Below are 23152 nucleotides of genomic sequence, written 5' to 3' on the forward strand. Positions count from 1 at the left end.
CTTAGCCCCATTTGCCTTGCAAAAACCTATATATATGCAACATAATTTTAGAAGAGGTGAGAGTCATCAGAAAAGACCTTGTTTAGGAAGAGATGGTGCCTAAGCAGAGCCTTGAAGGAAACTCGAATTCTGAAAAGCAAAAAGTCAAAAGTTTGCATTTTAGAAATGGAAGGGTATTAGAAATAGGGGGCAACCAGGTGGTGCAGTGGATAGAGCATGGACCCTGGAGTCAGGAGGACCTGAGTTCAAAATAGGCGTCAGACACTTAATTACTTAGCTGTGTGACCTCGGGCAAGCCACTTAACACCATTGCCTCACAGGAAAAAAAAGATGAATTGTTAAAGACAGACCAATTAGAAGTCTTTCTGGAGAGGATATGGAGAAACTGAACAAGGGTAATGATTCCATAAGTGCTGAACTTGGACAAAAGGAAGAGCTGATGTGAAAGAGGAATTGTTGACTATGGCTCCAGGGTTATTAAACTGATTAACTGGAAGATTGGTAGTGCCCTTATTTCAAGTAGGAAAATCAGGAGGGGAAGTGTAGGTTTAGGGGGGAAAATGCTGAATTTTGTTTTAGACATTTTAAATGAGTCATTTCGGGGACATCAGGGTAGAGCTGCCCAATAAACTATGGGTTCTAAAGTACTGGAGCTCAAGAGAAATAAAGGCTACATTTTAATCTTGGGGTTATTTTCATTGAAATTGATTGGGCCCATGGAACTGTATCTGATTTGAATGTTTTGCTGTAACTCCCTCCAACTGCTTTGTTTTTCCCTTTCTGTCCAAGCAAAAGCAGGTCTTATTTTCTTTCCATATGAAAAAAATCCTTTAAATATAGGACAACTATCATGGCCCCCTGAAGTCTTCTCTTTCCCAACCTAAGCATTCCCAGTTCCTTTGAATAATCTTCATCTATTGGGGTTCTCAATTTTCTCATCATCCTCATTGCTTTCCAGAAATAGAAACTCTCTAGCATCCTTCTTCAAATGTGGTACATAGTATTCTAGATATGCTCTATCTAATTGATCTTGGATAAGCCACTTAAAGTCTCTGAATCCATGGTGTATTAGTTTCTTTATTTATGAGATTAAAAGATGTGATGAAATGATGTCTAAGGTTTCTCTGAATTAAGTACTTTTTAAAGCTATTTTTTGAGGGCCATGTCTACTTTGTTGGCAGTACGGCTGTGTGATCTGAGTAAAAATAGGAATTTCCACTAGATCACTGTCATAAGACTCTAGTATGAAAACAGTTGAGAATAGAAACTCAGGAAGAAGCTGATTGGTTACGAAAACCATTTGTGGTCTAGAGGATTGGACAGGGAAGCTGAACAGAAGAGGAAGATGATTTGTTGTATCATCATCATTACAGTAGATGAGTTAAATTTTTCCTGAACAAATAATAACATTAATGGTTGATGTTTAGAATCATTAAAGTTTCAAAATGTTCTATAAACACAATTGTGCTCTCTCCTATGAATTTGTCTATGTGATTATCCTTCAAACAGGAAAGCACTTTGAACCTTAAAACTCTATATAATTGTGATTTATTGTTATCTAATATGATTACATCTGTAGAGTCTTTCTCCCATTCTGGTTCCAGGTATCTTGGTGGTTTGTGCATCTAGTTGTTCTGGGGTTTCCTATTACCTAATTGTTTATGTGCAGTCTTACATGTGTTTGTGGGTACACCTGTGGGTAGAGATGATTCTTGGGTTTTGACTTCTCCTGTTCCAAGTGGGTAGTGGATAGTTAACAGGTTGTACTGGTTTAGCAGGCCTCTTGTTTGATGAATGAATTCAGCTCAACTGCTAGGGTAACTGGGGACTAAGGTTTGATTTTTGGGTTTTGTCATTTTTAAATTTTGGAAAGTTAAAAATAGTTTTTTGGTTTTATTTTAAAATCAACTTTAAAACTTTGGTCTTATAAACAGAAATCTTCAGTTTAGAAGATCACTTGAGATTTGCATAATATTATCATTACCTGAAAAGACAATGCTAGTAAATTCTTTATATCTTCAAATCTATGGCCGGGTATTTACATGTTAGTATAGTGAGAGAGAACTGGTTTTCCTGCCCCTAAGTGATCACTGAAATGAGACATCAAGGAGTTAATGTATAAAAGAAATACAAAGACATAGCTATAGTCTGTTATCCTTTTATGACATGTGAAGGAATTCTGCCAGGTAAAATGAAAAGGATAGTTGATCATTGACTGAAGTGACTTGAAGAAGACTATATGGCCTTTAAAATGCTAAACTTGCCAGCTTGAGAAACGTTCAGGACAGCAGGACAAGGGCAAAATGCAAATGGTCCAAGGCAGCAGAGAAGAGGATGAACCATGGATTCAGGTTTGGAAGCTGAGCTGACAGAGTAAGAATAGCTGAATGAGGGGCATGGTGGGATAGAGCACTGACCCTGGAGTCAGGAGGACCTGAGTTCCAATGTGGCCTCAGACATTTAATAATTACCTAGCTGTGTGACCTTTAATAATTACCTAGCTGTGTGACCTTGGGCAAGTCACTTAACCCATTGCCTTGCCAAAAAAAAAAAAGAATAGCTGAATGACTTGTCTAGAAGAAATGACACACCTCTGGAAAAGAGTTAGGACACCAAAGAAGAGCAAGCACATTTAGGTCCTGAGATACTGGAGACATGTTACCTTGGCCACATATGTTCCTTACAGGTGCTCCTCCCTTCCAGAGCCTGTCTTGTCAATGGGAGTCAGTTTATAGTTGGTGGGTGTGATGGTGTGATGGGCCCCTTTCTCCCATAGGGTTTGCTCTCTAGGATGATGACCATAGGACCCAGGCTGGAAGAAGGCTTAGTGCTCTGGAGGATGCTGTGGTCCCCAGGATTCTCGGGTTTATCTGCTTGCAGAGGGCAGTTATTTAGCAGTTGATGGTGGGTATTGTAGAGACCTTCTCCAGAAGGGTGGCTCCCCTCAGGGAGCCTGGTCAGGTGGCTCTGAGGGGCCTGGTCAGGGGGCAGAAGCACTTGTCTGGAGAGGATATAGAAGTGATGTGTGACCTAGAATGAATAAAGAAGCATATGAAGAGCAACCACAGATGACAGTGCACATGATCAATCAGTTAATCTACAGACACTTATTTTTTTTAAAGATTTTATTTATTTTGAGTTTTACAATTTTTCCCCTAATCTTACTTCCCTCCCCCCACCCCCACAGAAGGCAATTTTTCGGTCTTTACATTGTTTCCATGATATACATTGATCCAAATTGAATGTGATGAGAGAGAAATCATATCCTTAAGGAAGAAACATAAAGTAAAAGAAAGAGCAAGATCAGACAAAAAGATATCATTTTTCCCCCCTAAATTAAAGGTAACAGTCCTTGGTCTTTGTTCAAACTCCACAGATCTTTCTCTGGATACAGATGGTATTCTCCATCCCAGACAGCCCCAAATTGTCCCTGATTGTTGCACTGATGGAATGAGTGAGTCCATCAAGGTTGATCATCGCCTCCATGTTTCTGTTAGGATGTACAGTGTTTTTCTGGTTCTGCTCATCTCGCTCATTATCAGTTCATGCAAATCCCTCCAGGCTTCCCTGAAATCCCATCCCTCCTGGTTTCTAATAGAACAATAGTGTTCCATCACATACATATACTACAGTTTGCCATTCCCCAATTGAAGGACATTTACTTGATTTCTAATTCTTTGCCACCACAAACAGGGCTGCTATGAATATTTTTGTACAAGTGATATTTTTACCCTTTTTCATCATCTCTTCAGGGTATAGACCCAGTAGTGGTATTGCTGGATCAAAGGGTATGCACATTTTTGTTTCCCTTTGGGCATAATTCCAAATTCCTTTCCAGAAAGTTTGGATGAGTTCACAGCTCCACCAACAGTGTAATAGTGTCCCAGATTTCCCACAACCCTTCCAACAATGATCATTATCCTTTCTGGTCCTATTGGCCAGTACAGACATTTATTAAACAGGTATTATGATAGGAACTCAGTCTATAAAGACAAACACTTCCTCATAGACTCATAGATTTAAAGTTCAAGGAATTAAGTGTGCAATACTTTCATTTTACAATGAAAGGAACCGGAGGCACAAAGAAGTTAAATGATTTGTTCAGAGTTTCACAGTAAGAGTCAGAATTACAATTAGAACCCAGGCCCTCTGCTTCCAAATCCCATTCCCCTTCTACTATAATACCTGACTTCCTCCACTGTTAAAAAGCTTATATTCTAAGGGAATGGACGAACGGACAGTTAGGTTGTACGGTGCTTAGAGGGCCAGCTCTAGAGTCAGGAGGACCTGAGTTTAAATCCAGTCTTATACTTGACTCTTGCTAGCTGTGTGATCTTGGACAAGTCCCTTGCATCCAGGGCCATATTATCTACAGTCATTTTGATCCATATCTGGTCACTGGACTCAGATGGTTCTGGAGGAGAAAGTGAGGCTGGTGACTTAGCACAGCTCCCCCCTCTCAAATTCAGTTCACATGCTTGTCATGGTCTTCTTCAAGTATGAAGGACGAACATCATCATCATCATCATCATCATTCTAATGGGAGAGTCAATGTGTATACACATATAACAAATTCAAAAGTGCTATGGAAGGGAAGGGGACTAGTAGCAGAGAGGATAGGCCAGTATAGCTCTATCACAGAATGTGTAAAAAAGATTTCAAAGGTAGGAAGGGGTTAGATCATGAAGAAAATTAAATGTCAAATAGGGGTTTTTGTAATCCTAGAAGCAATTGACAGGCCCTAGAGTTTGAGGTGAGTAGAGTGTCATGATCAGACCTTCTGCATAGGAAAATACCTTTGGTGACTTTGTTGAAGATGGAAATGGATGAAGATAGAGGTTTGAGTCTGGGAGAACAGATTGCAATTGCAATAGTCCAGAAGGGATGAGGACCTGAACAAGGGTGGTGGCTTATGTGAGTATTCAGAAGATGCAGAGATCAAAAGCTTAGGTAAGTTATTAGATATTATGTTAAAGTGAGTGAGAATGAGGAGTGACAATGTCCTAAGGATACAAATTGGGATGACAAGAAGAATGGTGGTGCCCAAGATCATAATAGGGAAGTAAAAAAAAAGAGGAGGAATGGGGAAGGGAGGGGATCAGGGGTGATGGGGAAGAAAAGAGAATGTTTTAGACATGCTGGGATTCCAGGTGAAACTGTCTAATACAGAGTTTGTGAGACAGGATTGGAACATATGAGAGATGAGGGATGGCTTTAGCCTTCTGGAAGTCCTCCACCTTGGAATAGCCTTTGTGAAGAGGATGGGAGAGAATCACTTAGTAGGTTAATTAATACACATTTGGCCTTGAGGCAGAAAGATCTGAATTCAAATGGAACCTCAGACATTAGTAGCTGTGGAACGCTGGGCAAGTCACATAATCTCTATTTAGCTCAGTTTCCTCATCTATAAAACGGCATCTTCCAAGGTTGTTGTGAATAATGATTGGTGGGCAGCTGGGTAACTCAACGGATAGAGTACTGACTCTGAAGTCAGGAGGACCTGAGTTCAAATTCAACCTCAGATACTTGATACTTAATAGCTGTGTGATCTTGGGCAATTCGTTTAACCCCATTGCCTTGCAAAAAAAAACCAACACAAAAAAAATGATAGTAAAAGTGATTGTAGGGGCAGTTAGGTGGTGCAGATTCCAGCCCTGGAATCAGGAATACCTGAGTTCAGACATTTAATAATTACCTAGCTGTGTGGCCTTGGGCAAGCCACTTAACTCCATTTGCCTTGCAAAAATCCTAAAAACAAAAAAAACAAAAAAAAAGTGATTGTAAAGCTCTTCTGAAGACTGCCTGCCTGGCACATTGTAAGCTATATAAGTGATAGCTATTATCCTATCATTTGATCTTCACAACAGTTCTGTGAGAGGGATGCTGTTATTGTTTCCATTTTACAATTTAAAAAAAACCTAAGCCACCAAGTTAAGTGACTTGCCCAAGGTCATAGCTAGGATGTTTCTGAGGTTAGATTTGAACTCTGGTCTTTCTGACTTAAGGTTCAGCCCTCTTGGGCCATTGTGATTGCCTTAGCAGTTCTCTTTTCTACCTCATAAACAAGTACCTGTGCTTACTTCTTCCTTGGTGTGGCCTAAGCCTCTATTTGCTCATAGAGATGGTTAAACCCATTACTCATTGATTGGCAAATGCTGCTCCCCTTCCATGAGCCTGGAAATTTGCAGCTGGCAGTTCAGATACAGTCTTCTTTCCAGTTTTTGCTTCACCTAGGTCCTTTGTTGTTGTATTTTCTGCCCTTACTAATACAATTTTGACTGACTGTGTCTAATTTTTTTTAACACATAGTCCATTTGTTTAGGTTCATCACCAGTTTTCTGTCTTCTAGGTGGTGAGTTTTTTAAGGAAAAAAAAATTATCAAATGACCATCAGTCCTCTTATACTTCTTCTAGTCAAATGAGATATTTGTAAATCACTTAACACAGTGACCAACTGAGCATAAACCAAAAAGTTACCAAGAAAATAAAAGCAAAGTACATCAGTGCAAATTATCATCAGGATTTACATTCAGGATTTACTGTTTTAAATCACTTGCCATTTAAAAAAAAGAATAAAACAGTCTTGGCCAGCAAGTGAATTAGCTTCTTGCTAAATAAAGAGATGGCAGTCAAATACAAAAGCGGTTTAGGATATAAACTTGTTTTTAAAAAATCTTATAGAGGAGGATAGTGGAAGATTATGAGTAACAGAACCTCATAAAACAACAGAGAAATAATACAGGTAAATTAATAAAAACCCATTTATAGAATACTTGACAAACAAGCCAGATCATCCCAATAGAATTTAAGCATGAATCTAGAAGAACAACAAAAAGATGAAAAAATGGCAAAGATCCATTAAAATTAAAATTTTTATATTAAACTGCCACCAATGACAAGTGGAGCTGGGACATTTGGTTTTTGATGTTCTATAAGGGGAAGTAGAAATGATACTAAAGAAAACAAAATGCTGCAAAATGAGACCAGATAGCTATAGAGGAGGTCCATGTTTCAAGTGACAACATTTTGAGGGCATTGGACAATAGAGTTAATAATGATATCTGAAACAGAATGGGAAAGAGAGACTACTAAATGCTTGGAGCAGGAGTTAGGGGTAGAGGTGGGGGTAAATCACCAATACATCCTTCCTATCTCTTGGCAAGAGAGATAATAGACTGGAGGTACAGAATGACATATACATTTACAGACATGGCTAATGTATGAATTTGTTTTGCTTGACTAGACTTATTTGTTACAAAGGAGGGCGGCTATTGGGGTAAGAGACTTACTTGGTGGATAGTGATAGTAAGGCAAAACAAACCCCAAAAACAAAAACAAAAAAGCATCATAAAAGAACAGAAGGAAGAAGGTAATAAAGCAGGGATTTTATTACTCCTGTTTAATACATAATTTAATACATACTTTAAAAACTCTGTAACATAAGTTCACAATCTCATATTCTTTATGTATTAAAATTTTCACTTTTTAATATTTAATTTTATATTTGTTCACAATAAAGAACATTTTAAAATCACTAATGTTATTACTTCCAAAAAAGTGATAAAGAAAATATTAACTACCAACTCATATATCAACTTCTCCAGTTCTACAAAATCTTACGAGAATAATCTAACATCCTTGATTGAAGAAAAAAACCATTATCTTATTACATAATTTTGCTGTCTCTTATACTTTATTTTTTTCCCCTTAAGGATATAATTTCTCTCATCACATTCAATTTAGATCAGTGTATACCATGGAAACAATGTAAAGACTAACAGACTGCCTTTTGTGGGGAGTAGGGGGAGGGAAGCAAGATTAGGGAAAAAATTGTCTTTACAACATGCATATGTATATCGTGTGTGTGTGTGTGTGTGTGTGTGTGTAGTAAATGACTAATTTTGAAGTGTAGTCTGAAGTTCAAGTTGGCTAGAGAGTAAAATGTAAGAAAGGGAGTAATGTATAATGTATAGAGGGGAATTGGTTTCTCTTCCCCCCATCTAGTTTATGTCATCATGGAAACTTAGGGGCAAATAACAAAGGTAATAAAGTATTAAATAAAGTGTTAAGTCTTATCTATACTCTGGCTTCTATTTATGATGAAAATGTAAGAGCAACTTGGCTTGATGGCCCTGAAGGCAGTTGAGAAAAGAAGCAACTTAAATAAGCAGGAGAAGAGAGCTAACCATGTATTTGAGAGAGAATTAGCCTTGACCTTCAGGAAGCCAGATGAGGAGAGGAGCTTGCTCAGGGACCTCGAAATATATGGTACCTTCAGGATGGGGATGGTGATGAGGGATGTGGCAGCAGCATGAGAAGACAAAGACTATCAGGTTCTGCAGTACCAGAAGCATAAGATGCTTTGGCCACATAAATTTTCTTTGTATTTTCTTGTCTGTCAGTACCTTTAAGCTAATTGCAGCCATTGACTAACTTAAAGGGAATATACTGATGGGCATTCAAAAGCTATAGTTTTAGGAGTGAAGACCCCACAGAGTACTTTCAATCTAAGCATATCAGGGACTAATCTGTGAATGCAATTTTGAGTTGAGAGGTTAGCTCCAGAAGGCGTTGGAAAAGTAGGTTGGGACCAGTTTGTGAAGGACTTTAAAAGCTAAAAAGAGTAGCTTATGATGGATTTTAAAGGTCATTAAAGAATATTGAATTATTGATGTGGATAGAGGAGAAATGCCACTTCATTATTAGAGATGAGTAAAGAAGAAAACAGGGGTTGGGGCAGCTAGGTGGCATGGGCCTGAAGTCAGGAGTACCTGAGTTCAAATCTGGCCTCAGATACTTAATAATTGACTAGCTGTGTGATCTTGGGCAAGTCACTTAACCCCATTGCCTTAAGTTAAAAAAAAAAGAAAGAAAGTAGGGGTTGATGTGGGTGGGGCTTCATTTTCTTAGTGATAGATGAAATGAAGTCCTCAGTTGAGAGGATGTAAAATATTCAAAAACTGAAGAGGAAATAGCCTCTGTGGGTGGGGACCAGAATAGGGAATCCCTTAGGAAGGAGTAAAATAATTGCCTTATTACAGTGAAGATCCAGTTAAAGTTAAATAAGATAGATCATAATGCAATCCCATCAGCTCATTGTCTGACCTTCTGTGTAAATAGTAGCAAAGAAGGTAGATGGTGGAGCTAAATGTGGGGGTGAGATTTGCAAGGTATAAACAAGATTAGACAAATAGGGAAAGAACTTGGGTATAGGGGATAGCATGTAGTTGAACAGGATTGAGATTGGGAAGAGAAGAAAGTGAAATCACAGCAGGGATGATAGAACAAGAAAATCCTGAGGGGTGGCAGGACTGGAGGTCTTTTGATGATGAAGGGGTAAAGAGATGAGTAAAGCATAGGAAGAAATGGAATGATCGGCAATCAAGTAGCACCATGTATAAAGTGCTGGACCTGGTCAGGAAGGTAAGATTTCAAATAGCTATGTGACATTGGGTAAATCACTTAACCATGGTTTGCCTCAGTTTCCTCATCTGTAAAATGGGGATAAAAAGAGTACCTGTCTCCCAGGGTTGTTATGAGGATCAAGTGACAAAATATTTGTAAAGTATGTAGCACCTGATCTCTTATCCTTTATTTTTTTTTTCTTAAGGATATGATATCTTGGGGTGGCTAGGTGGCACAGTAGATAGAGCACTGGCCCTGGAGTCAGGAGTACTTGAGTTCAAATTTGTCCTCAGACAATAATTGCCTAGCTATGTGGCCTTAGGCAAGCCACTTAACCCCATTTGTCTTGCAAACACCTAAAAAAATAAAATAAAATAAAATAAAGGATATGATATCTCTCTCATCACATTCAACTTAGATCAATCTATGCCATGGAAACAATGCAAAGACTAACAGACTGCCTTCTGTGAGGGGGGGATGGGGGAGGGAAGTGAGATTAGGGGGGGAAATTGTGAAATTCAAAATAAATTAATTAAATTTTTAAAAAGTACATAGCACTTGGTAGAGAAGGTACTATATAAATACCTATTATTATTACTATTATTAATAGGTTCTAAGAAATTAGCTTCAATTGTTTTGAGAATCAAATGTGATGAGAGAAGTGAAAGTGAATTGAGTATTGTGGAAAGCTCTAAAACTATATAAAATGTTATGTAAAAAAACAAACAAAATAAAAATAAAATGTTATATAGTAAGAGATAAAAATGTTCTCTTGAATATCACTTTTATGAATCCAGTATAATTTACTATTGTTTTTTTAGGTTTGTTTGTTTTTTTGCAAGGCAAACAGGGTTAAGTGGCTTGACCAAGGCCACACAGCTAGGTAATTATTAAGTGTCTGAGACTGGATTTGAACCCAGGTGCTCCTGACTCCAGGGCCAGTGTACTATTGGTTTTTTAAAAGTAAGAAACCATATTTCTTAATAATATAAGCATCACATATTTATAATTCAAGACCTTAGAAATTCAAATTGAACTCCCCCCCCCAACCTCCAATCTAAATTATTTAGGTTTAGGGTTTTTTTAATGAACTGTGAAAATTTGGCTAATAAATAATAACACTAGGGGAATGAGAATTTCAAGATTATGGTCACATAGAGTATGGGGAAACTAACAATTAAATTGGTGTCAATTTGATCATGTAGCTCAAGAAAGAGAGAGAGAGAAGGGAAGAAGAGACTGGAAAATGATACCAGTATGTTCACATAACCCCCCCCTCAGTTAAGGTACATGAGTGAATCTCCCTACTAATGGATGAAAGTATGCCCCTGTGCACCCCATCTCCTTCTCTGTCTGTTAACTTTTCTCTTCCAGGCCGCTGTCCTACCATCTGGGAGGCCACGCTGAGGTTGCACTGAGGCTCTGTGATCCGGAAGTGACTCTGCAATGGATCAGGTTAGAGTCAAGTCTCTCCAAGTTGAATGATAATATAAGAGTTCGAGAGTGAAAAAGGGAAAGATAGGAGTTCCTCAGAGGGGAAAAGACAGCAGAAATTGCTTCCTATTTCATGCAACTCCCTAGGGAACCAAAGGTCCAAGGACTGGCTTTATGAAGCCCATGACCCTCCATGAGGTCAAGGAAAATGAACTTTGAAAAATAACTTTGCCAGTGGAAAGTTTGTTTGTTTTGGGGGTACTTAGAAAATAAGGTGAAGCTTAAATATTTGTTTTTTACTTCCCTATAAGGAACCTTTTTTAAAAAACTGCTTAATTCATGATCTATATTTACAGAGCTGTTAACTGTGAAAGATAAGATGGAAAGTAATACTAAAAGAGCTGTACTTACTGTGAACCAAAGTAGCTAGGGAGGGCTGCATTGCATAGAGAGACAGACCTTGTGTCAGGTGGATGCGAGTTCAAATTCATCTTGACACTAACTACTTGTGTGACCCAGGATGAGTCATTTAACCTGTTTGCCTCAGTTTCCTCTTCAAAAAAAAAGAACTGAAGAAAGAAATGGCTAACCACTCCAGTATCTTTGCCAAGAAAATCTCCAAATGGGGTTAGAGAATAGGACGTGCCTGAACAACTTCAGAGAATTTAAGAATATTCCCAATTGAGTATATAGAAGATATCTATATAAAAACAACTTAGTGGGGCATTTCAGTGGCACAAAGAATAGAACTGGCTTTGGGGTCAGGAGGACCTGAGTTTAAATGTGGCCTCTAACACTAACTCTGAGACCCTGGGCAAGTCATTTAAACTCAATTGCCAAGAAGGGAGGGAAGGAGAAAGGAAGGGAGGGAAGGAAGGAAGGAAGGAAGGAAGGAAGGAAGGAAGGAAGGAAGGAAGGAAGGAAGGAAGGAAGGAAGGAAGGAAGGAAGGAAGGAAGGAAGGAAAGGAAGGGAGGGAGGGAGGGAGGGAGGGAGGAAGAACATAGTGTAATAGAAAGATCACTAAAGACCAGGGTTTTAATTTTACCTTGGCCACTTATTTTGTAGGACAGATCTTTTCATCTCTTAAGACCTTCAGTGCTTCCCAGCTCATTGTCATTAATAAGAGGGCTATTAAATCTACCAAAAATTCTCCATGATCTGAAAGAGATTTGAGTCTTGTATTGTAGCAAGTAAGTACATAGAGGAGAATAAAATTTAAGAAGACTGAAGGACTCACAAAGGTCAGGTTAGTAAAAAGCAAAGTATAAAGCAGCATAATTCTGGGAAATGATTGGACAGAAATTCCATTTCTAGTATGGATATTTATATTACACCATTTCAATTGGGCTTTCACTGCTACTTGGAACTCCCTAATTTTTCATCTCCCTAACTGACCATGGCTCTTCCAGTCCTTTTCCTTCCTCCTCACACATCCCATGACTTCCATCTCCCCAGAACTTGTCTCTTATTTTACTGAAGAAAAAAGAAATTTCTCTGATAGTTTCCATTTCTTCTAGTATCATATGATGCAGAGAAGTCAGAGAGGATGAAAACTGAGAAAAGACCATTAGATTTGGTAATGAAAATATCTTTACTAACTTTGGAAAGGGTAGTTTCAGTTGACTGAAGTATAGAAGACAGGTTACAGAGAGTTTAGAAGATGACAGGAGGAGGAGGCAGTGAACATAGATTTTTTTAAACATGTTAAGCTTACAATCTAATAAGAGTGGGAGGTGGGAGGGAGGAGAGAGAGAGAGAGAGAGAGAGAGAGAGAGAGAGAGAGAGAGAGAGAGAGAGAAGAAGAGTGACTTGCTCAGGGTCACACAACTAATGTCTAATGACGAATCTGAACACAGATCTTCCTGACTCCATCTCCAGCACTCTATCTATTGTTCCCCTTTAGACTCAGTGTCCTCATTATCTTTCCCCTGGAAGAGATCCCTGCTTCAAACTTCCTTTCGGTCCCCAGGCTCAGGTGTTCCCCTGAGTGGCTCACTATCTCTCCCAGGGTTATCCCTTCTGTTCTCTGATACTATTAGCCTAGGACTATCATCTCCATATACCTGGACTATTGCTATGATCTGCTGGTTAGTTTCCCTGCCACAATTCTCTCCCCACTCCAGTACATGTTCCACTGAGTTGCCAGTTATTTTCTTAAGTTGCAGTTCCTACCATGTTATCCCCTTCTTCAATAAACTCCAATAGCTTACTGTTACCTCCAGGATGAAACACAAAATCCTCTATTTGGTGTTCAAAGCCTTTCATCAATTAACTCCCTAACCCCTTTCTAGTTTTCTTATACTTTAAACCTCCCTCTCCATACTCTTCAGTTCAGTGATGATGATTTTACTTGACTATGCATATTTATTATAAGAATTTTTGTTTTTCTTTTGGAAGGAGAAAGGAAGATGGGAGAGATAAAAAATGATTTTTGTTCATTGAAAAATAAAGTTTAATTTTTTTGGTTTTTTGCAAGTCAGTGGGGTTAAGTGACTTACCCAAGGTCACACTGCTAGGTAATCATTAAGTGTCTATGGTTATATTTGAACTCAGGTCCTTCTGACTCCAGGGCTGGTGCTGTATCCACTGCACCACCTAGCTGCCCCTAAAGTTTAATTTTTTAAAAAAGATCTTTAAATATCTCATTGCCTTTGAGGCCTATTGTGTTATGAACTAAAATGTAAAGGATAGAGCACAAAAGTTGCAGAGATAGCATCAGATGAATCAATGATGTGTAAGATCGAAGGAAAACATACCTGCAAAGCCTCCTCATCAGAGTAGGACTGGACAAGAATAGGACCAGAAGCTTGTGAGTCTCCTAAGAGAGGATGACACTGGCGGGGGGGGGGGGGGGGGGAGCCAAAAGCCAGCTAGGTAAAAGGGGCCTGAAGTTATTGAGATCTTAGCCCTGGCCTAGTAGAGCTGTAGTGTGGGAAGGAACCATCCAAGAAATCTAAAGCAAGTGCTCCTCTCAAAGCTACAGTAGGGGACAAGCTGGGCTCCTATGAAGGGCTATCCAAGAAGAGGTAAAGTAGAAGTAGCCCAATACTTTCTCTGACATCCAGTAAAGGACTATTAGACCAAGTCCCATTTAATGATTATAAAAGAAGAAAAGATCAGAGAGTGGGTCAAAGTTAGCATTCAAAAGCCAACGAGTGTGTCAGAGGCAAAATGTGAACCAGAACAGTAAAAGCAGAGCCAGCCTGTCCAGCCAGAGAAGGCAAGATTGTTGAAATCCACCATCCCCAAAAGGAGATCCTGAGACCCAGAAATGAAATTACACTTGAGCAATTGGAATTCTGCAATTGCTGAATAATGAGTTCTTTAGCAAGCAAGACAAAAAAAATATCACCAATGCTTTTGATCATGTAAAATTATAAAGTTTTTTAAACAAATACAATCTGCATTTAGGTATCGGATTACAATCACAATTATAATTGTTAATAGTGTATATTATATATAGTTTTATAATCTCCTTCCATAATCTCTTTTGTCCTCTTTTTTTACCTTACCTCTTCTTTATAGAGGAGGAAGTAGTGAAAGAGAAGGAAAGTGGTCATTACTAATTTTGTATAGTAATTAGTACATAGTATAAAAATAAAAATGTTTATTTCTTTCCCGTTTTTACATGTTGCCTCTGTTGCATTTCATTGATAGTGGGGATCCACAGAGTTTCTGAGTAGAAAAGTAATATTATCAGAGCATTGTTATTCAGGCAGCAATATGGAGAATGAAATGGAAAGGGGACCAGAGTGGAGGCAAGAAGATCAATTCGGGGGAGCACATTATAATAATCTAGGTCACCTTGCATCAGAAGTTTGACTCAAAGGGATGGGCAGTCATGTAGGAGATGAGAACACAAGTCATACTCCTTCTCATCACCTCTCTACTCAAAGTTAGACCTGATACTATCCTTTTCAATGTTCTTCAAACTCTTTCCCCTTCCAAGTTACCCTGGTTCAGCCCTCATTAAAAGTTACACAGGCAAATTTCCACTACCCTCAGTTCTTCCCTTCAGTGACCTTACATTCTGTGTCCTTGATAACCACAACAGACAAGCTTTGTGTTCTTAGCCAGTGACCTATAAATAAGGTTACCCTCTGCTCTCCAATACCGTTTCATTATCTAGTGAGAAAGAGTGAAAAAGGGTTGTGATTACATTATCTTCACCAAAAAAAAACTAACCCTTTTCTGAATTCCCCTGTTTTCATGGAAGGAATCATCATTCTTACTCAATCTTCTCATTACATGGATGTCTAGTCAATTGAAAGGGTTTTCTTCAAAATTTCCAATAATCTTTTAGTTAGCACATCTAATGCCCTTTTCTCAATTGTCATTTTTCTTGACCTTTCTATAGCAATTAAAACTGTTGAACACTTCTTTCTGGAGTCTCTATTCTTTGTAATGTTGTGACATTGTCCTTTTGGTTTTCTTGTCTGACCACTTAATTCTTTTACACCATCATCCTCCATATCATGTCCCTACCTCTGCATGTACCCTGTGGCTCCTTCTTGGACTCTCTTCTCTTCTCTATTTTCTATACTATCTCATTTGACAATCTCATTCAGTTATCTATTTATTCAGCCTTGGTCTTTCTCCTGAACTCCAGTTCCATATGACCAAACTGTATTTCGCATCTAGACTTGATGTTACAAGCATCAAGTCTGAACTCATTGTTTCCCCCAAAACATCCCCTTTTCAGTTTCCCTGTTGCTATTGAAAGTATTACCATCCTTCTCATTCGCTGTATCATACCTTTTACCTTTGCAATATTTCTTATATATGTCTCTACATTCTTTTAATCAGCTCTCTCTACCTTCAACACCTTCTTGCCCAGATTATTACAATGGCCTCCTTATTGCTCCATATAACTTGTCTCTCCCCCCTCCAATCCACTTTCTATTCAGCTGCCAAATTGATTTCTGAAAGTGTAGATTTCACCTTTTCCTTCCTCAAAAACCCTCCAATTGTTCTCTATTTTTTAGAATCAAATATTATTTTATCTTTGTCTAATCCCTTAAACAATTTTTATGAGTTTTATATTATACACAATTACATGCATTTAATTTATAAATAAATAAATGTGCATGTATAATGGGTATATGTTCAGCAATTTTTTTTAATTGATAGGGGCATGGTAAAAAAATATGAAGCCTGCTAGTCTCTGCAACAAGAAATGAAGGCCTGATTTAGGGTAGTTGAAGAATAAGTATGAAAAAGGGAAGATATATGAGAGATATTGTGAACTTGGCAGCTAATTAGATGTACAGAATAAGGGAGAAGGAAAGGTCAAAAATGTCTCCAAAATTAAAAACGTTTGTGTCCCTGAGAATGTAGTTCCATCAACAGACTTAGATAAGTTAGAAGGAGGAGAAAGGTGTGTTACTGATATTTCTTTTGGCAAAGTATGAGGAGATGCTGGGAGTTAATGGAGAGGAATCCATAAGATTTACTTAGGCAAATATAATGTAGAAGTCTCTGTTTTCTAGAGGTTATACTAACTGAGACCTTAAAAAACCTTTCTGAGACCCAAATCATTTCATTGTATGTATTGAGCAAGCCCAAAGGACCCATGCCATTCTAGCCAAGAACTTAGACAGTTTGTCCCAAAAGTCTTAGAGCATTTTGACTTAAAACTGATATTGAGAGAACATTGGAGACCTTGTGGCCTGCTTTTGAAGACTAATCATGTGCTATTTTTTCCTCTCAAGTTCACTTATTACCTAAAGAATGTTCCTTTATTAAGTTGCTAATTGGTTTCTGTGTGTTGCTTCAAGGACAATGGACCTACCAGCTTGCTGCTATACAACTTCCTCCAGTGTTCCAGTAATGTCCCTTTCCAAGTGGAGCTGAAGGAGCTGGGCAGTGAACTGATGAGAGTGGGACCTGACACTGACCTGCAGATAGATGGCAGTAGAAGCTACCTTGAGATGTCTGGGTCAGAAGACTTAGGTAGGGCTTGTCCTCTCTCCTTTCTCCAGGCTAGTCAGAGAACAGCAGATTCCCTCTTATATGTTTTACAAAACCACTGCCTCAACTTTGTATGACATTTTCACGTACATTTTCTCCTTTCCTCCCACAAGAACTCTGATTATAAAAGGTACCAGATATTATTCCTATTTTGCAGATGAGGAAAGAATTTGAGGGAAGTTAAGAGATTTACATAGGATCATATATAAGTTTTTTGAGAGTAGAACTTGTTTCATGCTTTGTATTTAAACTAAATTGTTTATAGTAAGTACACATACCAAATACTTATAGATTCCATAGCTATAGCTAATGAGAGGAGTAGCTAGATGATGCAGTGAATAGAGTCAAATCCAGCCTCCAACACTCACCAATTGTGTGAACCTGGTCACTTAACTACAATGAACCCCCCCCAAATAATATTCTCCTCTTTTTTAATAACAAATTTTGTTGATATATATTTTGTTTTTACCACATCTAGATTTTCCCCTGTATCCCTCTCCTTCCTAGAAAGTCATCCAATATACCAAAAAAAAAATTCTTAAGAAAAAGAGGAAGAAAAAAATCAACAAAATCAATCAATACACTGAAAAATTTGGGTAGTGTATTATAATATTCTGTATGCATAGACCCTACCTTTCTCCAACTGTAAAGAAAGAGAAAGCAGTATCTCATAATCTTTTCTCTTGGGCCACATTTGTCCTTCATAATTTCATTTTTAAGTGTTTTTCAATTGTTTATCATTTTTTATAGTTTTATGGTTATTCTTCCATTTCCATTGTTGCTACCATTGTATATATAATATTTTCTTGGTTTTGCTTACTGTACTATGCATCATTTAATATGTCTTCTTAATTTTTTGTATTCGTCATATTTTTCACTTATTATAACTTCATAATAACCCATTAATAGAAAGATTTCATTCTAATTTGTGAGTACAAAATCTTCAAAAAATATTGTCCTCTTACCCTGAGGGTTCACTTCCCAAGTGAACCTTCCTTTGAGGCTTCTGGGCTTCCCATTCCCACCAGCCCTATGACTAGAGAAAGGATGCTAAAAGAGATTAAATTCTTGGAGACAAGAGAGGTGAGGCTTCTTGTCCAGTATAATTTTTTTTTTTATTTCAAGTGTTACATTCCCAATTTTTGACTATAGGTCTTAAGATAGTATAGAGTTTAGCTCATATTCACCCCTTGCACATCCAATTGGCCGCCAAGTTCACAATCTTCTCAGGAACGTTCTCAGGAATAAATTATTTATTACTTTGATAAATTATAATTTATTTGATATTGCAAAGCATAACACTATAACAGTTGAACACATGATGGGCCAGGAAGGAGATCTGGCCATCAACCTTACGACTAGGCTCATCTGTGAGAGAGGAAGATCTCCAGAAAACTATGACAGCAGACTAGGTGTTAGATGATCATAGGAGAAGACCTGGGTTCTGGTAAAGAACTGTTAGCTAGTAAAGTTCTAGTAAAAGTTTGTCACTTGTTAACCATGAGATTGAACTAATTGGTTGTCAGTTAAATTTTATAAAAAAATTGGGATAATAATTCCTTCACTACTTATTTCAGTATTATTGTGAATAATTATTAGCTGTGTCAACTACGTATTTCAGTTTAGATTAACGGTCTTCTCTTCGCTGACCTTTCCCTATATGATCATAAGACTCTAAAATGGTTGGGTCCCTAACTTCATTGTAATTCAGAGTGAGAGGCTGCACTTCTCTCTGATGTGTGTTAGGAAGTCTCCTATCCCAAAGTCAGTTAGCACTTCATATAGGAAAGAGCTAATGCACAATCAGTGACTCTTCTACCTGCTTCTCTAAAGAGACATGGTTGTTCTTAAGACATTCAGGGACTGGGCAACCGTGGCTCTTCTGTTAAGAAAGGGCTTGGGGGGTGGCTAGGTGGTGTGGTGGCGCAGTGGATGAAGCACCAGCCCTGGAGTCAGGAGTACCTGGGTTCAAATCCCGTCTCAGACACTTAATACCTAGCTGTGTGGCCTTGGGCAAGCCACTTAACCCCATTTGCCTTGCAAAAACCTTAAAAAAAAAAAGGGTTGGGCATTGGGTTTCACTTATTGTTGTCTTCCTTGCAAAATTCTCCTTCCTCATTAGCTGGTCTGCTCCCCATTCAGGACTCTTGGTTTTTTTCTTCTTCCTACTTTGCTACACACTAAGCCATATGCTTGCCTCTTATTTCTAAGGTCAAACTTGGCCCAGAGTATACTTGGAAAGCACTAGCTGGAATTATTGTTGTCTGCCTTCACCAGTCCTGTACTCTGATCTGGTCAGGTTGATAGGAAACTGCTTTCACTAGGACACCTATCATATGAATGGGACATTCAAAGAAAGGAGTGTTGATGGTGGAACTGAATCTATGGGAAAGAAAAACATATGCAACCAAAAGCAACTACTCTGGTAGTAGCTGTGCTTAATGTACATAAGTACTCTGAATGAGAAGTTGATATCCCACCTAGCCCAGCCATGCAGAATGCTGGTATCTCCTCTTCTACTTCCCCCACATGGATCTGATCACATGTGTGATCCCCCACATCTGATCTTGCCTAAAATCAGGGAAAGGTTCACTTCTCTAGTCAGTTTCTTCTCTTGAACCTTCCTCACATTCAGATCATTTCACTAGACCTAGTACTCTTCCCTTGATCTCTTATATTGTTAATTAAATCTATACTAAGACACCCTCTCCTCTAGTAACTTTCCCTTATCCTACATGTAGGTCACATTACATAAATAAGAGCTGAAAGGAGCCTGGTCTGTTACAAGCAAGAAAAGCTTTCTGCGGAGGACAGGCAAATAAAGCGATCTCTCTAATTTGGCTCTTTCCTATTGGGCTCTTTGTGAAATCAGATTCAGAAAGCCAAGAGGAGATTATCCGGAACATCGCAATGAAGCTTGCCCAGATAGGGGATGAGATGGAAAATAGCATTGAATCCAGTTTGGTGAATAACCTGATACAGCAGTTCAGGAATGTGAATCTGCCAAGCGAGGTAAGGGAATTACCTTTGTGCTCATCAGTGAAAACATTTTGTCTTTTCAAGCATGATTAATTCTAAGAAATCAAGATTGCTTTGGGAGGAGTTGCTTAGTCCCAGCCTGGTCTGCCCACAATCTTCTGGTGGGTTTTGATGAAGTTCCAGCTGGTAATATTTGGGACTGAAAGATAAAGGAAAGATGGAATATTCTTTCAGTTGATCCTCATGGAGCTTGGGATCTCATGACACCTTACCATTGTGGTTGCCTTTTTTCTTTTTAATGTTTCCATTTATCAATATCTTTTCCAATACATAATCTCCAGGGTAGTCTTGCCCAGGCAAAGCTTAGCAAAACTGTCACTCTCCAGTCCTGGGTAATGGTAATAAAAATTATTATAACAATAAAAAATAGCTCATATTTATATAGCACTTACCTTGTGCTGGGCACTGTGCTAAGTATTTCATAAATATTATCATAGGGGACCTCTCAGCACAGTGGCACTCAATACAGCCATTAATGTTTCGGTTTGCTATATCAAAGTGTTGGCTCATGTTGAGTTATCAAGACACTTAAACTTTGAGATATTTTATTTAAAAACTGCTAAGGATACCTTCTTTCCCCATTTTGTATTTTGAAGATGACCTAGTGCCCAAGTATAAACTTTTACATTTATCTTTATTATATTTCATCTTATTTGATTTGGACCATTATTCCAGAATTTGTATTTGGATTGTTATCCAATATTTAGTTAACCTCTCCTGTGGCTAAAGAGTGGAAAGGAGTGCTATGGGATCCCAGACAGCGCTTAGAAAACAATAGTAGGGAGAATTTGAAGCCTGAGGCATCACCCACCCCCCCAACTCTTGACCATAATAATAAGCCATAATAAGTAAGTTAAGGAGAAAGTAACTGACCACAGATAGCTACAGTGAGGATAGGAGAAGCTCTGGATTCATACTTAGAAGATGCTAGTAAAGATAAAAAAAGTCATTCCTGTGTCAAAGAAAAATGTAAAATGACCAAAAAAGTTATTGGAAGAGCTTTAAAAGGAATCATGAATGGGCAGACTTCAGAAAAACCTGGAAAGAATGACATGAACTGATGCTGAGTGAAGTTTGCAGAACCAGAAGAACATTGTACACATTAACATCAACACTGTATGATGATCCAACTATGATAGACTTAACTCTTCTCAGGAATAAAGACAATTCTAAAGGACTTGTGGTGAAAAATACCATCCCCAGCCAGAGAAAAAACTATGGACTCTGAATGTAGAGCAAAACATATTATTTTCAATTTTTTAAATTTCTTTATATTTTTTTCACTCTCATGATTTTTACCTCAGTTTCAAAGGGAAGAGGGGAGTGAAAGGAGGGAGAGAGAAAAATGTGGAACTCAAAATCTTACAAAAAATGAATGTTGAAAACTATCTTTGCATGTAGTCAGAATAACATACCTAGATTTATTTTTTAAAAGAAAAACTAGAATTGGGCAAGAGGAAGTTAATGCCATTATAAAATACCAAGAAATAATACAACAAAATCAAAAGAATGAAAAAGTAGAAGAGAATGCGAAACAACTCATTAGAATTTAGAGAAAAGATTGAGGAGAGACAATATAAAAATTATTGGACTATTTGAAAATTATGATAAAAAAGAATCTAAATATTATCTAAATATTAAGAAATCATTAAGAAAATTTGTCCTGCAATTTGGGGCTGTCTGTGATGGAGAATACCATCTATATCCAGAGAAAGAACTGTGGAGTTTGAACAAAGACCAAGGACTATTACCTTTAATTTAGAAAAAAAAAAAACCTGATATCTTATTGTCTAATCTTGCTATCTCTTATACTTTATGTTTCTTCCTTAAGGATATGATTTCTCTCTCATCACATTCCATTTGGATCAATGTATACCATGGAAACAATGTAAAGACTGGAAAATTGCCTTCTGTGGGGGTGGGGGGAGGGAAGTAAGATTAGGGGAAAAATTATAAAACTCAAAATAAATGAAATTTTTATAATTCAAAAAAAATTGTCCTGGGGTAGCTAGGTGGCACAGTGGATAGAGCACAGCTCTGGAGTCAGGAGTACCTGAGTTCAAATTTGACCTAAGACACTTTAAAAAAAATTACCTTGGGCAAGTCACTGAACTCCATTGCCTTGCAAAAACAAAATCAAAAAATTGTCCTGAAGTACTAGGAGGAGAAGGTAAAATAGAAATAGACAAAATTCATCAATCATCTCCTGAAAGGAATTCCAAAAGAAAAATTCACAGAAACATCATAGGCAAGTTTCGAAACTCTCAGATTAAAGGAAAAAAATACTATAAATAACAAGAAAAAGAAAACAATTTAAGTACTTTGCAGCTCCCATGAGAATAGCATAAGACCTAGTAGCCTCTACTTTAAAAGACCAAAGGATTTAGATCATTATTTTTTATTAATAATATTTTGTTTTCCAATTATATACTTATCATTGTTCTTAATTATACAATTTTCCAAAAAAAAATTGTACAATTTTCTCTACCCTCCCTTTCCCTCCCCCAGTCCCTCGCCAGAAGGCAGTCTGATAATCTTTACAAATGTTTCCATGCTATACATTAATCGAAATTGAATGTGCCAAGAGAGAAATCATATCCTTGAGGAGAAAATAAAATATTAGAGATAGCAAAATTATGTAGTACATAGGACACTTTTAAAAAAATTGAAGGTGGATAGAGCACTGGCCTTGGAGTCAGGACTACCTGAGTTCAAATCCGGCCTCAGACACTTAATAATTACCTAGCCGTGTGGTCCTGGGCAAGCCACTTAACCCCATTGCCTTGCAAAAACTTAAAAAAAAAATAATTGAAGGTAATAGGCTTTGGTCTCTGTTTAAATTCCACAGTTCTCTGGATACAGATGGCATTCTCTATCACAAGTACCCTAAAATTGTCCCTGATTGTTCCACTGATGAAATGAACAAGTCCATCAGGGTTGACCATCACCCCCATGTGGCTGTTAAGGTGTACAATGTTCTTCTGATTCTGCTCATCTTGCTCAGCATCAGTTCAATCAAATCCCTCCAGGCTTCCCTGAATTCCCATCCCTCCTGGTTTCTAACAGAACAATAGTGTTTCATAATGTACATATGCCACAATTTTTTCAGCCATTCCCCAACTGATGAACATTCACTTGATTTCCAATTCTTTGCTGCCACAAATAGAGCTGCTCTGAATATTTTTGTGCAAGTGATATTTTTACCCTGATTTTTCATGGATTATTTAGAAGATGAGGGAGCTGGGGTTGCCACCAAGAATAACTTACCTAGCAAAGCTGAATGAGCAAAAAAGAAAGAAAGAA

General features: G+C 37.9%; 1 protein-coding gene across 1 annotated transcript in view; it reads left to right on the top strand.

Moving 5' to 3' along the window:
- Nucleotides 1-23152, top strand: part of BID (BH3 interacting domain death agonist) — a 52710-nt gene that overhangs the window by 12821 nt on the left and 16737 nt on the right. The window contains exons 2-4 of the mRNA XM_074194940.1: nt 10780-10860; nt 16618-16792; nt 19683-19822. Coding sequence (XP_074051041.1) covers nt 10852-10860; nt 16618-16792; nt 19683-19822 — 324 coding nt within the window. The 5' untranslated portion in view covers nt 10780-10851. The remainder of the gene's footprint in view (nt 1-10779; nt 10861-16617; nt 16793-19682; nt 19823-23152) is intronic.

The sequence above is a fragment of the Macrotis lagotis genome, chromosome 7 (assembly GCF_037893015.1).
Source record: "Macrotis lagotis isolate mMagLag1 chromosome 7, bilby.v1.9.chrom.fasta, whole genome shotgun sequence".
NCBI classification, from domain to species: domain Eukaryota; kingdom Metazoa; phylum Chordata; class Mammalia; order Peramelemorphia; family Peramelidae; genus Macrotis; species Macrotis lagotis.